The sequence below is a fragment of the Epinephelus moara genome, chromosome 2 (genome assembly GCF_006386435.1).
Source record: "Epinephelus moara isolate mb chromosome 2, YSFRI_EMoa_1.0, whole genome shotgun sequence".
Lineage (NCBI taxonomy): Eukaryota > Metazoa > Chordata > Actinopteri > Perciformes > Serranidae > Epinephelus > Epinephelus moara.
Window position 1 is genome coordinate 32332404 of NC_065507.1, and position 18525 is coordinate 32350928.

Below are 18525 nucleotides of genomic sequence, written 5' to 3' on the forward strand. Positions count from 1 at the left end.
ACGGCAGCCCTGTCTGGAGACAAGGTGATACGGACTGGAAATAATGAGCGTGAAAGAAAGAGTTAAGAGGTGCACTCATGCACAAATTTTCTGCACATTAAAACGCCGGCTTGGCCTTGCGGAAAGGTCATGTTATTCAATAAGGACGTGAACCAGTGCGAATGGGAGGCGGGAGGAGCCGGAGATAATGCATGTAGGTACACAGCTCAGTGTCTGTGCTCCACTTCATTATCTTTGATCACTCCTGATATCATGTCAGAATGCCGCAGATGACATCTGACTGCCAGCATGTTTGAGGGAAGGGGTTTTCTTTTGTAATGATTTGCAACAACCCCTCTGCTTCCTTGTCTGAAATAATTATCGGGATGCACTTCAAACAATTTCAACATCAAGCTTTCAATTACTGCTGTCTTTCCTGATCACAATTTAATTTTCCTTTTTATTATCATATCCACGACTGTGTGCCGGGGTGGCCTTTATCTCCAGTGAAAACTTCATTGTTGATTTGAAGAAAACAGTTGTTTGCTGTTCTGTTAATGGTGGCATGTAAATGGGTACAGGTGTTCAGTAGTTGAGGCTTTGTTCTTCCCCAGGTGTGTCAACAGAGGGGTGGGGTGAGCGCCTTGGGACTAGGGGATATTAGTGCCAGGGATGCAGGGAAAAGGTGGAGAACAGAAGCTGCCTGCTGAGCTCTCTGAGTCACAGCTCAGGACAACATGTCAAACAAACGGTCGCCGCACAGTAGGCAGGGTGTTTGTCCGCGTGGCACTCTGGATGAGGCTCAATCCACCCTGAGGACTTGACTCACACATGCCCTTCTCCCTGCCCCCTATACTCCCTCCATCCCTATCTCCTCACCTCAGTGTCCAATTACAGCCCACTCTCATTAGCACAGTGTCTCTCCAGCGAGAGCCTTTGAAAGGGCAGGGGGAATGGCTGCCGCCGCAACAAAGCCACCAACACGAGATCTATCAAAATCCAAGGAAAGAATGAAAAAGGCAAGTGCAGGCAGGACTTCTCATTATAGAGTGCTGTAGAAGGTGAGGGACGTAAAGAGTGGCGATCCCTTACTGTGCTGAGTGTCATGTTATCTTTTTACTCTCTTAACAGGACCGACCTCCCTCCCGCCCACAAACCAGCCCCTCCTCCGCCCAAAAAGAAGAACAGTGACATGAAGGGACACTTGACATCTGATGACATCCAGGTAAGAGCCTCCTGCTCCTCCTCCTCTCTTCTTACTCTTGTCCTCTCTGGCTGATCTGACATATGCTCTGCAAACTTTTTCGATTTCTGTCTCACATTTCTGCCACTGTGTCACATTTGTGAGTGAGATATTGTCAATCACAAAACCAGATCTATTTAAATCATGTGCACAAACCAAGTCAGAACATGTACAATTATGTTCACAACACAGCACAAATAATAATATATGTGGCGGGAGATTTTTTCTTCTTGAGAAGTGACTTCTTCTTTTATCACATCATGGTTGGTGTTCAAAGGGCATTTGTATGGGAATCCAGCAAAATGTCAGTTTAGTGACAGGAGGCTATTTTTTCCTCATGTTTTACAGTATTTCTCATGTCACAAAACTGTCCAAGTGTTTCTCGTCCGCTTCTCTGGATTGACGCTTGTCACAGAGTTCCTTCACTTTTCAGTTACAGTACAATTAGCGGAAAGCGCTCTAATATCTAAAAATAGGAATGTCTCCTTCTCCAAGTGAAGCCAGTGAACATGTAACATAATTACCAATCTGACACTAATTAATTTCCCTCTTTAAAAGTAAAGAGATGGTAAGTGAGTCATTTCTGACACAAAATACTGACCTCACACTGCAGCATCAGTATTAAAAGTAGCTTGTTGTTGTGCTGGGAGGCAGTTTTTTATTTCTGGGCTGAATGCTATGTGCAGGAGGCATTATTATAGTCAGCCCCTGTATTTCCTATATGTAGCATATTTCTAAGACGTGATCACTTTGCACGTTGCAAATGCATTCTATTTTATTTGGACCTCATTAAATGACTGGTATAGATAATTAAGTATCACTCAAGTCTGATGAACAGCTTCATTTCACAGCACTGTTTGGTTTATTTACCCCCAATATATGTTTTCATAATTTGAATGAGCAGCTTTATTATTAGTCAGAGACAAACTGAAATGTCAACACCAAGTGGATTAGTGAGGGGAATCAACTGATATAACAATTTTCTCAGATCACTGATCTGGGGCGAAGAGGCAAAAAACACTCACCACCGCTGCAAAGACCCGTGTGCTATCCTCGGCTGTGGTGCTGCTTTGATGTACAGACATGCAGAGGATGGGGCGTTTGCATGAAGAACACACGTTATGCCCTCCTGGTGAAGTTTTTCCCCGGCAGGTTAAAAGAAGCAGGCAACACCATCGGCATGTCCCAGAGTCCATATACACACTCATTCTAAGCTGGTCTGTAGTGTGTGTAGAGTGTTCACACTGGAAAAGTGTCAGGATTGACGATAAATGAACCAGATGGCATATATACGCTAAATATAGTCATTTTTTCAGTGCGCTCACAGCTGGAAAATCTTAAACTAATTGTGGATTCTGGTGAAACAGCTCACAGAACAGCTGAAAATAAGAAAATAAAAAATCTCTGAGAATAAAAAAAAATAATAGCTGCATTTTTAAAACAAAACATTTTGCTGTCTCGGCTGCGTTTGATTGGCAGTCTCATTGTACAGGCGCAGTCTGATTGCCTTTGCTCGCCGGGGATGTTACATCATTACTTGTTAGTATAAAAATATGTGGATTTCTTCTATGCTGCAAAAAGAATACTATTAAGAATAGTGTGTGTACAGATTTAATCTGTAGCATGGAATTGGGACACAGGCTATGTTTCTTTGAGGAGACACATGGCTCTCTACAGTGGAGTTAAAGGTATACTATGCAGGATTGTAAACAGTATCACTAGTAAAAGGAAAGCAGAAGCCAACCCCAGATTCACGTTTGTTTGCTATATTTACAGTGCTGTGTCCACAACGTTTGAAATTTCCTCTTTAATGCTTGCTGCTTATGGTCTGGCACCTGTTCACTGCGCTTTATAAAAGTGCCATGCCATTGTTCTGATGGCCCAAAATTCTGAAGCCCCATTGATACAAAAAATGTCTCACTGGACCGAAAGTCCATGCCTCTGACAGCCTGTTATCCAAAAAAACAAAATAAACACTCCTTGCAGTTAGGCTCACTTTCCAAGTCGCTTTTGAGCCACCGATCCTGGATGTTTTTACGGACCCTTCATGTAGTTTGGTGATGCAGTGGTTAGCATTGTTGCCTCACAGCTTGAGGGTTTTTGGTTCGGACCCGGGGTGGGGGGGCCCTTCTGGATTTTGCATGTTCTCCCCATGTCAGCGTGGGTTTTCTCCAGGTACTCCGGCTTCCTCCCACAGTCCAAAGACATGCAGGTTAATTGGTGACTCTGAATTGACAGTAGGTGTGAATGTGAGTGTGAATGGTTATCTGTCCCTATGTGTTAACCCTGTGACAGTCTGGCGACCTGTCCAGGGTGTACCCTGCCTCTCACCCAGTGTCAGCTGGGATAGGCTCCAGCCCCCCCACTACCCTTAATGGGATAAGCAGTCACAGAATATGAATGAATAAATGTTGAGCCACCAAACATGAGTCTTTTAAAGCCAAAACAGGATCTTTTCCCAACCACAACCAAGTGGTTTTTGTGCCTAAACCTAACCACACATTCACCACAGTGCTGCTGACAAATTTAACATATCTGTGGTTTACAGAAATGATGCCAACAATGCAATTCAAACAACAGCAGTTGGATTGTCTATCTGCATAGAGTGTGTATTTCTGTAAGAACTGGACTTTGGAGCAGTGGGCATATGTTTTCGGGATAACAGGCTTTTGAAGAAGTGGACTTTTGGTCCTGTGGGACATTTTTTGGGCTGACAGAGCTTCAGAAGTTTGAACCTGTCAGAACAATGGGAAGCCCCCTTTATTAAGACCTGACCTTACCTACATGCTGTGCCCAGGAATGTCCCAAACACAGCACAATAAGAAGAAAGTACAGGCAGAGGGCAGAGTCTCTGCAGATAAATTCACCGCCACACACATCTAGTGGGTCATAAATGAAGAATGAAAAGGGTTACTTTTGTGTCAGTCCATACATTGTTTTCAAATCCTGCATAGTATACCTTTAAGGCTGCTTCATTGCTTTGCATTTTCTACTTGTGCACACCACAGCAATTACAAAACTGCAACTTAATCTCGCACATGCCCCTTGAAGTAGGTTTAAAAAAATTCCCATCACCTCTCTCAGAATTTGAAGAATCACTTCGATGGTCACACTGACTTTGTACAGGTCCTTTGATGACTGGCTCCTAGTCTTACCAACAGTATCCAGCAGTTTTAATCAGCTGCTGGCCACATTCAAAGTCAGAGAACATGATCTTTATATTGCATTAAGTTATCTAAATAGCAAAGAATCAATACTGTATAAAGGAGCCCCCAGGTTTCCTGATTTTTGCATCAATCATCCCAGTGTCTTCCCAGCATGCCTGCTGTAGTTTTGTCCATAGCAAAATCGAACCACAGTGCATTAAATGTACATATCAAAGTTGGTTAAAGTGCACAGAGTCTGCAGAGGTCGCAGTAGGTCTGCTGGGACCTTTAGTGTTGTACAAAATAATTGGCCATTCCAAATTGGGGAGATAAAGTGGAAAAAAAGAATTATTAGAATCTGAATAATTGAAGATTCACCTATCCTCTGAATTGGCCACTGCGTATCAGCACTGCTAAGATTTTAAATCCAACTTTATGATACTCTTTATAGCTCCAAGGTCAAAGTCCTGGACATCTGAGCAGAGAAGGTAATGAAGAGAGGGGAAAGTAATGTGCTCTCCTCCTAACACAACTACTGCAAAGCAGTACTTGAGCAAGGCACCTAATGCCACACTCACTGGTGATTAGTGGACAGATGAGGCTGTAATAGACACTTTACAGGGTTTAATGTGTTCCATTTTATGGCTTTAGTTGCTTTAAAAGAAGCTGCACGCTCAGCAAGCTCACATCCGGAAAGAAAAAAGTAAGCAAAAGGAAGAAATATCACAGCAGGTTCATGACATCATGGGTAAAGTATGCATGAATAAACAATAATCACTGATGCATAAACAATAAGCATCACTGCTGTACAAGTGGGCATGTGCAGAACAAAACAAAAGTATTAACCGACCAAAACCTTTTTAAGGTTCAAGCTTTCAGGCTTCTGTGGCTGTAATTCATTCTGCACAGCAGGTCATGACATAAAGGCTGCATCTTTGATATTCATTCGACATCTGCTTCAAGGAAAGAACAGTTTCCAAATGATCCAAAATGAAAATGAATTATTAATGGATAATCTTAGATACAATTTTAAATCTGGACCAGAAATCAGTGTCTTCTTGTCTCGCCTTCCTCCCTTCAGCTGGACAAGGTTCTGCCCCAAAACCTGTCAATCATCTTAAAATGACACTGAGATAATTAGCATGTGTCGAGCCACCAGGCAATTTGTAAGACACACACTTACCATACCAGCTTTGCTCAGACGCTTGGGAGAGTAACTGTGGTCTTTAATGACAAATCTTTATCATAATGTAGGCCTATGTAGAAGAAAAATGAGTTGTTTAAAGCAAAGAAAAAGAAGCAAAGATAATTCAATAACTTTAAATTTAAAAACCAAAAACAACTCAATATTCTTCTCTTCCTGTTTTTTGATGTGGCTGCTTCCCCCCTAGCTCAGTTCTGACCACAGTCCTCAGTCCAAATCACCCAAATTTAGAAAAATGTTTGAATTTTAAAGAGCCACATGGACACAGACAGGTGATGGGTAATGCAGTATATCCTTTTATTGAAACTGGAACCTGAGAAGTTGGTGATACAGCTTTATTTCAGGATAGGTTGATAGGTGACTCGGCTGGCCTGAAGAAATTGGCAGCGTCATGGTTTCATCCTTGCCCAATGCACAGAGCAAAACTGGCAACGCAGCCAAAGTATCAACATCTGCGCTCACTACATCACAACACTGGAGATGGACTCCAAGAGCCAAGCAGACGACAAGCATCCAGAAGGCCGATGTCTTTATGCTCCGAGCACACGTTCCCTCCAGCTAATTGCGTATAGAGTCTGGTGCTCAGCTCACCGTTCGACCACTCAGCTAATAAATTCTTTGGCTTTTGATGTAATATGAATGAAAATCTCACACCAACCAGGTTCATATTGACTGAAATTCAACAGCTATTTTTGAGTGTAAGAAAAATGGCGATCAGACGGCATTTGGCAGCCTTTTGATCCCTCAAATTTAACAGCACAGAGGTGTGGAAAGGAAACACATTGTTCGACATCTATTATATGAATCTCACATTTATTACGTTGATAACTTCATTGTTCTGGACGACTTTGATTTCTTTCATTCACTTTTATTTCTTTTCATTGTCTGCTGCTCAGGTCTGACAAATGTTTAATGAAGGTTTTGTGAGTGTTCATTTGCCGTTACAAAATTAATTGATTCCTTCACATTGTGAAAAGTGTCTCGAGTCTGTTGTGAATATCTCACCTTAAAAAGCTTTGAAAGGTTCTTCACTGTCAGCGCCGTCAAACTTTGCATTGTGATTATGACAGAGTTTGACAGATCAATTAGGAGCCTGCTGCGCAGAAAGTTTAAAACTGGCGACCTGTTGAAGGAACACCATGGAGGAGCACTTTGCCCCCCCTCGCTCTTCTGATATGCTGCTTCCATTATGCTGCAGAAAACCTAATAGTTGCACCTTGAATTCAGAGTGAGAACCTTAGATATACGGCTTAGCCCCCAACTAGTCTGCTGAACTGTACAAAAAAAAACAATTTTTAAAAAAGGGCAGCTGTCATGAATGTTGTTACCTCTTTTATTTTCATGCCTCTTTCATGAAAAGAGCCTTGGGTTGCAGAAATTGTGTAAGTGGAGTTTCATGGTGTGACTCATGTTGTTTTGAGATATGTCTACATATATAAAGTGAAACAGGATTGGTTCCATCATCTTCACCCTTCTTTCTGATGTGCTCTGCTGTCTTCTAACAGGAATTTCCAGCTGAATTTTCTTTTGAAAAATTCTTCCAACCTCACTGTAGGGTAACAAAATAACATCTTTAGCTGTTAAAGACATTTATACAAAATGATATGTGTTAACCTCATCACTAGGCAATGAAGTTAAAGTTAAATGAATGTAAATATGATTACCATCCTCTGCAAATCTAATATACAGTAGCACAAAGTTGACTCAAGGTGTCATTTCTGTTTTAAATTTCAAAGTATTAAATAAGAAGTTTGTTGGTTGTAATGTTCCACACTTTGAAAATGTTTTGACTGAAACAGTGCCTATGTATCTTTTATGAGCATATCACTTAGTTTTGCGCAGAGAGCACAAAATACACATTTGACACATTAAAGACTTGGAGTCTTTTTTGCTTTTTAAATGTAAAAGTTCTATGTCTCAGACTCTCTTCAGTCCAGTTTTAAATCCTCAAACAGTGAGCAGATATTCCTCTGGAATATGACAAAGCCGAGGCACAATTGTGGAGAAGCTCCATTCAAAGGCGTCTTTGCTGGTGGATGAGTCCAAATTCAAACATTTCAATTCAGAGGCATCAAACCATTAAAAGAGACCTGCATAGTAAACTGGTATTTTACACCAAGATGGTGCATCCAGTTTGTGATGCCACTGAATATAGTGTCTATTTTTATGTTTTGTTTTCATTGTAAAAAGGAAACAGGATATTATTTGAATAAAACATTAACATATAAAGGTGATTTCAAGGAGCTTCATCCATTTATTGACATCATGTGTTTGCCAAGCTGTAATTAATCTGCAGCGTATCTGTTTTGTAATCACATGTCACCTTCATGTATGAATTAAATTCCCTCCAGCTCTTCCCTTTGGTGGCTGTGGAGCACAGCTAGCTCCTGCAGCTTTACATTTCTGCTCCACTATTTCAGAAGTTTGCATCATACCTTTTGTGTGATATGGAAGTGATTAATTTGACAAAAAATAACTTTGATGCACATGAAGAGTTCAGCAGAGCGAGTAAGGTTCAAACTGCTGTCAAGCTGTATTCCTTGTCAGATTTCAGATGCTGCTTCTGCTCATTACCACCGAAAAACAAATGTGAGCAAATGAAGAAAGAAAAAAAAGTGTTCAGCATAATAACTTGCTGCTGGAGTGTTGTAGCTCTGAACTAATGTTTATGCAACAAAGGTAGCCATTTTCAGTGATGGGCTAATTGCAAATTTAACCTTGGTGAGAATTGCGGAGCAGCTTCAGTATAAACTGGTTGACCTGCCTGGTTTGTGGACTTCTGGAGCTAATTATGAGTCTTTCTGAGCTCTCGGTGTTTCCTGTAGGTGGTTCATCTCGACAAGGAGGAGGAAATGCAGAAGCTTCCTCTCCAGCCTCCTTATTACGACATGGCACCCTCTGAGTCGACCCCCTTCACTGATAAGCCGGTGAGTAGTGATGCCATGAGTGGGTTCAACGGAGCTTCTCTATGAAGGGGTCACCCACAGCTGCCGCCTTCGGCCAGTAGTAATTGCTGGTAAAAGGGCGAACTTTCTGTGCCATTATGCTTGGAGGTATTTGAGAATTGATTTACAAATGAAATGCAGTGCTGTGATGCTTCCTGAATGTCACTGAGGATCTTTAATGTTGATGCTTATTTCTTTGCTTGGTGTCGCTGACCAGTAAATCCAGTGGATGCTCTGACTAAGCTCCTTATCCTTATATCAGCACCACTCACCTCCCATCTGAACCTGGGCCAGACAACATTGTGTCTCTCTTTGTGTGTGTGGACTATTTTACGTATTGACCCCAGCACTCATCACCCACTCTGCCCTCTGCCTCACCTCCCCTCCACTTCCTCTAATCCCTGGTAATTACGTGTGTGTTTGCATGGCAACCGTGTGCAGATAAATTGCAGTGTGAAGCTCTACAGTATATCATCGCCCCTGAGTGTTAACTGTTGACTATGAAGTGTTTGCCTTGTTGTATCAGATGCCTCTTCTAACTGTGGTGAGCCTCCCTCAGTGGAACAGATGCTTGTTTTTGGGGGCTTTATTTGCTTGGGCTTGAGTCTCGGCTTTGAGTTAAAGAAAATAAAACTCTCTTGGACTTTTAGACAATGTCTTAGCATGTGTTAGCCTGTGTGTGTTGTGTGTGCGAGCAGAGAGAAAATATTCCAACTGTGAGCGCTTGCTGTAGCAGTCATCTAATACAGTATCAAACAGAAACAGTTGTTTTTAAATTAGTCTTACCATTGCTACCTGCTTTGCTAATGAAGGTAAAAAGTGTCATGTTGCCTGTAGCAACCAAACACCTGCTGTTTGTGTAGACAGAAAAATGCAACTTCCAGAAAGCTGATGTGCAGAAACTGATGATAATAATATGTGGGTGTTGATCTGGATTACAGCATTTGCTATCAACACCTTGCACTTTCATACACTGTGAAAATTGTATTTTGTGTCAATCAATAAGATATATCTGTCAAATGTCAAATCAACACTAAATTTTTAAATAACACATTTTAAACCATTTAAGAAGTGACAGTCACGAGTCTTATATATATATATCTATATATATATAGATATATCTATGTATGTATGTATTTGTCAACAAATCCCGTGAAAAGACAAAAAACACCAATGGATCAATTCAAGTACACTTTTGTCTGTGTATCCAAAGTCAGATTTAACATATGCATCTATGACATACAGCTCCATTGTTGTCAAAGTCTGGATAAAGATTAGACCATCAGATGAGCAGTTATGGGCCACTAAAAAAGTCCCCAGAAAATTTCCCTTACCTCCCCACTATGACCTGGTCACATATCAACATTTGGTCATGAACTTTTCACGTCGACACGCTAACTGTATGTTCAAGGTACCCTGGGTGTGCTGGTTGCTGACATTCTGGGACGCCCTGTCAAGTTCTGCCTGTTACATGCATGGCCTGTTTTCAAAATAAATTTCCGTTTTCACAAGAAATGTATAGTTTGCATGCAGTCTCTTTCAAATTTAACGCATGAGGTTAGTGCGCACCGCAAATTGACTTTTTTTTTTCCTTCAACAACAAACGCATGTGGTTACATTTAGCCAACACACGAACATGATTGGGTTTAGGCAACAAAAGAACAGGGTTTTGCTTCACACTCTTACGGGAAGGGAACACTGGCTCCCTGGGTGAAAGTCTGTGGTTGTTGGACCCGTCCACCACTCCACCTGCTTGCCCTACTCGGAATTCCACCACCTCAACTTTCGTTGTTGTCCTGCTGCATTTCCCCTTGACACCGCCAGGCACCATTTAACAATAACAGCGACCTGCAGCATACCAGGCCGACATGAAAGGGCTTTTTTTCATCGGTGTCTGATGCCAGAAGTCACTGACCAAGCGCTTGATTTCGACTTCGTAGTGAGACCAGGTTGCCTCCTCATTGAGTAGCTTAAAATCAGGCTGTTCTCTTGCACTGTTCATATGTTCTCCATTGTTCTCCTGCGATCACGTGACCATAAGCTTAGGGACTAGATAAAGAAGCAGTCCGCGTAAAGAGGCAGGCAAGGGTATCGCATGGGACACAAATCAAGGAAACTTTGAGTAATTTTAAGGTATTTTGTCACCATGTTTTTTTTTTTCTGTCTAAATCTAACCAAAGTAACTTCACTTGCCTAAACCTAACCTACGTAACTGTATGTTTAGTATGTAACTTTACGTTATGTACACAACATCATTTGTTTGATATCATGCAAACTGTCATATCATATGAAACTTACTATGAGGATACACTAAAGACCTACAGTGTTTTTAAATTATATATTTATGACCTGTCTTTGAAGATCTTCTGTAGGAAGCAATGGGTATAGGAATGAGAGCCACTCATACCCCTTTTCCACCAACTTGAGACGTTCTGTTTCAGTTCTCACACCTAATTTTGAAGTCTTGGGAGCACTTTGCCCAAAAATTGATTGGTTCAACCTGATAAATATGGTTTCCAGCTGGCACCAAGGTTCCAAGAATCCTGAAAAGAATCAGTTCAAGAACTGGAGCAATTTGTGGGAAAGGTATAAGACAGCATAGGGAGGTCAGAGAGTATTGAGAGACAGAATAACACATTGCTGGTTTTAGTATTTTCATGGGATTTGTTGACTATCTTTATCTTTTGTCCTTTAAGTTTATCAAATTTATCTTTGGAGAAAGATGGTTGATTGCTGACGACTTAAGGTTGGTAGTTGGACGAACCAAAGAGTCAATACCTGACAACCTGGGAACGAGACTCAACAATCAACTATCTTTCTTTAGAATTACTAGAACAAGTGATCAAAAAAAATAACCAACTAGTAAATTTAAATTACAAAGCAGCATGGACACTCACATTTTTAAATGAAATGAAATTGCTTTTTTTTTCAGTGTATGATTGACATTGCAGAAAATAGTGTGATTCATATTTCTCAGAGATGCCTTTCTGTTGAATAACTTAAACTGGCCTCTTGCTAATTGCTGTCTGTTGTGTTTAGCAAAAGTAACTTTTTTATATTATGAAACTGATGCACACAACTCTGGATAAACTTCCTATTTAACATCACATAACTGTTGTGCTTTACTGATGCTCTTGATGAATGGCATGCTTTGCATTTTCATAAATTCGCCTCTCAGCCAAGCTTTTTAAAGTGACTGCTTTGCATTTATGGTGTGCTTTTTAAACGACTTATCTTGTCTCAAACCAAATTTGCAGGGATAACTCAATTACTATCACTCTTTTCCCCGGACGAATTGATTTTGATTTTCTGTGTAGTTATTCAAGGATATTAAACTATCATCTTCAATTCTATTCTCAAAGGAACAGGATGTTTAATTCTGATAATCCTTGGACACAGAGGGTAGATTTTTCTAAGATTTATTTCTTATCTCTGATGACATTCCACTTAAATTGAAGTTTAGGGCTGCTCTTAAGATGAACAGGGTATCAGTGAGGTTTTCAAAACACTATTTGTGAGAGACATGCATTGACTGCTGAGCGTCGAGTGTTACTAATGATGATTCTCTAGGGGCAAAACACTATCTGCCAATTTTGAATGCGATGTGGCTGTAATTTTCCCCCTGATTGCACTCTGGTCATGACAAATATTCCAGATATTTAAATATCCAGCGAGTGCAGGGTGTGAGTGGTGGGGAAATATGTGATGGTGGAGAGATTGCACAGTAGATTTAAATGATTAACGTGAAATTCTGTAAAAGCTTCAATCATTCCTATGTAATTCTTTCTCAGATGGAAATAAGGTACACTGATGCAATGGGGGGGAGGGGGGGGGACGACAACAGGTATCATCCCATTGCATTTTCTCCGTCACGCCCTCCTCACCCTCTATCCTGAGATGTTGTTTAGGTAGATACAGGACAGCTGACATCTCTGCTTTGCATTTACTTAGCCGCATAACTCCCTCTCTTTTGCTCCATTGATTTCATTACCAGAAACAAGCAGTCAGACTAAAAGCAGAGACACTACCATTTGATCCAATCACTGACTTTCTCATGCAGCCATTTTTTATTCTTAGGAGAGAAAAGAACCCAGCAAAGTAGATTCTTTTTTACTCCTCCAAATGTTGCCGGTTGAATTGGGGAGGTTTGCCTATTATCTTTTGATTCCTGTCCTCATTCATCACTAATTCGAGTTTGTTGGTACATTAATACAAACATCAGTGCAGTCTGACTCCCATTTGTCCTCCTCTGCGCTGAAAGAACTACTTTGTTTTGCTTCTCGTAAATGACACTCCATCACCGTGTTAACATCCATCTTCGCTCAGTTTATTCAAAACAAACAAAGACAGAATGAATTCTCAGATCAGACTAAATGAGAAAAAAGTCATTATGACCTTTGAGGAAAAGGAAATCAAAATGCCTTGTTTGTTTTAATGTTGTCCTGTAACTTTGTCTTTCAAGCCCCCTGTCAACACTTCCTGTTTAGTTGCTGTAGCAAATACAATACAATGTATTTTCCATGCATACTTGTCTTGTCAGTGAGTGTTAAGATTCATTGTTTTTCAGACTATTATTGTCTCAATGCCTTGAGTCTCCTTTCTAGAACAGAAGGCAAAAATCTAGGAGGTATTTTTGGAATTGGATAAACAGCGCTGAAAGCTGTCATTGTCATTTATTGATTACTCCATTAAGGTCATTTACTCAATCATCCACTTGGCCAATTGCTCATCGAGTCAATCAGTCGGTCAGTCATTGGTGTATGTGCACAGTGGTCAGATGCCGGCTGAATGAAGTCTTTGTCTGTGTTTACATGCACGCTGATATCCCGTTTTTATAGCAACCTTTCCAGCGTCGTTGTGTAAATACCTCCATGTGCAGCTCAGTAACTGTGGTTACAGCCATAATCACTGAATTCATGCAGTAAACAGAACACATAAATTACTGTCTTCATAGTTACAGTTTATTTGAAAGACTGTGTGGACCTATGCTGACCATAATCCAAGCATCAGAGTTGCAACACATGCCCGGTGTGTGTTTGGTTTGTTTAGTTAACAGCGATTGTTTTTGTTTAAATCTGGTTTGCGTGCCCATAGACTCTGAGCCGTGCATGAAAAAAAAAGAGAAATGCACACGAGCAACAGAATCATAAAAACAAATCTGAAATAAACACAGTGTTACTGAATCAAAGTGTCTCTCTGATGCAAGCATTTGCTATTTTCTGAATCTGAATAATAGGATGACAGCGACGTCATCATGTGCATGTAAACAAAGTCTGAGCTCTTCTTCATCTCTAATCTTTTGTTCATGGTCTTATTTTAATTTCTGTCTGACTGTTACTGTTTTCTGTGCAACACCTCCATCTGTTCGTGAGCTTGTCACATTCAGTCTTAATCTGACATTTTATTTATGTGCTTTCACATTTGCCTTCATCTCTAACGCCGCTGCTCACGAAATGTCCCCATGACCATCACATCTTCGGTTTTTATTTTTTCTCACCTGTCTGTCAGCCACACTCTCTCTCTCTCTTTCTCTCTCTCTCTCAGTCAGTCTGTCAATCTGTCTTTCTCACTCTCTCTCATATTTTTGGCTGCCTCACGCCTCACACACCTTTCGCCTCTCTTGTCTCCAGAACTCTGGCCACAAGGACTGTGATGTCCAGTATGCGGAGCTGGATACTGCAGCTTTGGCCTCTTCTCCCAGCCCACGAAGCTCTGCTCTCACTGGCCCTGGGGACCTTGTCGAGTATGCAACCATCCAGCCTAGCTCACACTAGCGCATGCCATTTTAGGCCTTTCCCCTCAGACTTTGGCCTCAAGGTACACAGACTGATGCACTCCTTCCCTTCGTTCATCCCCCTCTCACATGCACTGACCTTCCTTTATATGCTCCACATGGTTCCCTTGTCTGCCTTCCTCTTGAGTCTTGGCCATCTTTTGATTTCCCTCTCGCGGCTCTGCAGAGAGTTTGATTGAGGCGGAGGTATTTTCAGGCTATTATTTCTACAGACTATAGCACTCGTGGCAGAGGCGTGCAGTTCTTTGGCGAAACAGAGACACAATGAAACCTAAATCTAGCCTCCCCATTATTGCTATATAAGTGCTGTATTATTTTTTATAAAATGCCATGTAAAATAGGACTCACTGGCACACAAACTATTCTTTTTCATCCTCTTCTCATCTTTCAGTCTTTGTATGCATGAATCCTGATCACAGAGAGATCTGTAGAGATAGTGTCTGCCATGTAAACATTCAACATTCCCTACTAATGTCAGTATGAGCGATTGTGCTGCATGAATCTTTTGCATGAACATCTTGGAGGAATGTGCTTTCCATGCAATTGCATTCACAGTTAAACAGTGCTTCAGGATGTTTTCATGTAATGCTGATTCTTAACAACAACGACGGTGTAAAATATTGAAGGTATCTCATGTGAAATATATTTTCTGAACTGTCACAAACAAAATGTGTTTCTCAAGTGATTATGCCACACTTGACAACCCTGATTGGAAGCAGAGCAAAGCAAGCTCTTATGTACAAGATGCTGCTCTGATATCTCATCTGAACCCCACAGGAGAGAAATCCTTCCATCACACACAAATACAGTGCCCTGCACTACTTAAAAAAATGTCATTATAGACATACAGCAGAGTGGGATATAATAGGGCACAAATCGTCATGTTGCTAGACTGGTTGGAATGGTTTCTGTGGCAATTCCTAAAGCGAGTAATTCAGTTCAGGTGGCTTTCTTGACACAATTGTTGAGGCATGCTGAGGCACACTGCAAAGTGCATATTATTGAAATACTGTAGCAGCACTTCACCTCTCATTTAGAAACAAGTTCTTCCCAGGGAGTAAATATAGATGTAAAATGCATCACTGCACATGAAGCCTTTAAAAAATCAAATCTATAACAGGAATGAGTTGTTTGTATTTTTGAAGATCGATGAGGGTGATACACCATTGTACACAAAAGAACAGATTATTACCATTTGTCACCCTGAACATCTTCAATCTTACAGTTTCGGATGCACTATTAAGGGGATTTGCAGCTGTAACATCACCAGGCAGCAAGAATTTGAAGCAACAAAAGGTACTCATTGACAGCCCCAGATGAAAACAGGAGATACTGTATGAATTTTGCTCAGTTAAGAAGTCAGAAATCATGGGATGTGATGTCAGTAAAAGTTTGTCAATAGAGCAAATCTGTGATGCTTTATGCACTAAAATAAAGAAGAAGAAGAGCAAAAAACAGAAGAGACAAAAGACCAGTGAGTCCAGCTTTCTCTGGACAAAGAGCCTGGTTGCCAGGAGACAGTTTGTATCCCACTTAGTTTTAATTATTCGCTTCGTGATGATTGGTTGACCCAATGTGACAGTAATGATAAAATGATGATAAAATTATCAATGAACCATTACAGACTTACATATAACAGTCAGTTCAATTAAGAATACTTTGACGTGCATGGTGAATAATTACGACATCTGTTGTTGTTAACAAGCCAGTCAGTGATTTAGCAGATAGACATGACAATAAAAACATAAACACAACACAGAAAATGCATCTCAGTCAGTCAATTTGCATTAAACAGGTTTATTTACAAAATGCTGAGTTTCACTTTACCAAACTTCATTAAACACCACACTCAGCACAGAAGTGACAACAGTAAACATTCCCCACAACCCTGTTTCCTAGAAATCATGCTTATGTCTGTAGCACTAATTTGTTTTAACACTTATGTTGTGGAGATAACAAAAAAAAAAAGACAGGCTACAATTTTGCACCACACAGAAGTAAGAGGCGGGAAGTCTGGGCTGGTTGTCAGTTAAACAGTGTGGTAAGGTTTGGACTACAAAAACACTGACTACAGTTTGGGATAAATTGTGGTTTTGATTGTGTTTTAAGCACATTAAGTCTTCATGTCACTGTTAAAATTTCCAATATTTACCCATGACCATGATCTTTCCCCAACCATACCCAAGTGCTGTTAGCACTTAAACATAACCTTTTAAAAGTGTATCATCCTTAGCTGCCGTGAGTGGAATCTGCAGGTAAAACAAATGAAATACCTTGCCAGTGAATTTTTTTAGACATACCAGGTAAATGAAGTTAATTAACACCATATCACCATTATGTTAGTGGGAAAGAAAATTACATTTATTTTAAAATGTATTCACTGTTGCAAATTAGTTGTACATCAACTATAATTACAGTAATGATATATGATATAACTATAATTTCTACGGGACAAGGTTGCTCCCCACGAGCAAACACGATGTAGCTACAGCACATGTTTAAGTCTTTATATTGTTATTTGCACAGCAGTTACAGAGAAGCAGTCACAGTGGCAGGCTGCCTTTAAGAATGCTAACACAAATAGGTATGTACAAAAAGAAAACATCACATATGTGAAAATATGAATCTAAGACAAACAAATACAGACATGAAAATATAGGGCTAAAATATAACAGATATGGGAAAAAAAACATGATAAACAGCAGCAACTAGGGGAGGAATGACAGTGAATAACAGCAGAGCCTGCAGGTGGTGAGTGGAGGCAGGCCTTGTCAGGTTTTGTCCAAGAAACCCTTTCTGACAGAAATCTATTCATTTTAACCCAAACCGGGACCATTTTCCTAACCTTAACCAAGAGATCTCTATCTGTGAAAGAGTCCTTGAATAAAATCTCTCCCAACTGCTCAGAAGTAGTGGCAAATTTTTGTAGCACTTTTACAAATTAGCAGATGAGCAGTGCAGCAGCAGCAGCAGCAGCAGGAGCACTGACAGCTTAAATGTACCACCTTGTTGCAAGAATGCACTTAACAATCTCATGGTAGTCAATTTATCTGCGTAATGTAGCAGTGCACTACAGAGCTATTAGAATAATAAAATCCATTATGGAGTCAGCATGGAAAAGTCTTCTTTGTGTGAGAGGCTGGACTCTGTCAGAATGTCTGTAGATTTATTTAGGCCTCTATAGGATTCAATACAACTATTAAGGATGGTGACTAATGAACAGACAGACAGAGAGAGCATAGACTAATAATCTAACCTTCCGTGGTCCTCATATAACCTTTACTCCATCATGCAAATTAGCAGATTAAAATATTCTGGCATACATAGCTTTAATTCAAAATCATGTGCATACAGTTCACATAACATCCCAGACTTATCTTTGGTATTAAATCTTTGGCGGCAGCATGTGGGAGGAAGCTCCTCAAAGTCTTCCAAAAATATCCATAGTAAAACATAATTTATTCTGGCTATGGCTCTTAAAAAAATTTCATTACAATATCTTCACTTTTCTTAAAACAAGAGTAAAAGTAGTCATTATCTGTAGTGGAGCGAGTAAGAGCTTCCTCTCAAAATATCGTTATGTTTTTCGGACATCATTGAAACAGGTAAAAGTGAATTAGAACAAGAGATATTATCTACGTGTAATAGCCTTTTAAAAACCTCTTTTTAAGAATATTAAACTTTTTCGGGATGAGCGGCAGTCATATAGTGAAATAATGATGTCTTTTATCAAGTATAAGGCATTAACTTATCTCATACACTTGATGTATAAATCTACATTACAAGACCTTTGTATTATGCATATTTCTTTTATATATGTGTACTAGTCCATGCCCATTGAGTGCACAGTTGCCCACGTATAGTTTCACATGGTGTGTGTTTGGGATACAGGTCATAGGAAATTGCAGATTAAATAGTCAACTGAACCCATTAAGAAGAGCAATGTGGGACTGACAGAATGACACACTGACAGTTTCCGTGATTATGTACAGCATACCATACCATGACTTAGTCATACCAAAAATTAGAAAAAAAACCCAAACATTCAGCCACAGGGGGAGCCACAGCGATCGGTCACATTTTAGCCATTTTGAAGCATTTTTCTGTTGTTATAGCGCCACCCAGTTGCCAATTAGAGTTAAATTTCTCCAGTCACCTTGAGGCGTCCTGTTCTACATATCTACCAAGTTTAGTAAATCGACATATGGCGGTTA

The 18525-nt window shown here is 40.2% G+C and overlaps 1 protein-coding gene across 7 annotated transcripts in view; it reads left to right on the forward strand.

Moving 5' to 3' along the window:
• Positions 1 to 18525, forward strand: part of nectin1b (nectin cell adhesion molecule 1b) — a 181293-nt gene that overhangs the window by 149410 nt on the left and 13358 nt on the right. For 2 of the 7 annotated variants that reach the window (XM_050064878.1, XM_050064869.1), the window contains 2 exons: positions 1109 to 1204; positions 8398 to 8499. In XM_050064878.1, the coding sequence (XP_049920835.1) occupies positions 1109 to 1204; positions 8398 to 8499 (198 nt within the window). Of the gene's footprint in view, positions 1 to 1108; positions 1205 to 8397; positions 8500 to 14147; positions 14335 to 18525 lie in introns of all 7 variants that reach the window. The other 5 variants (XM_050064905.1, XM_050064894.1, XM_050064886.1 and 2 more) reach the window with 5 other exon arrangements.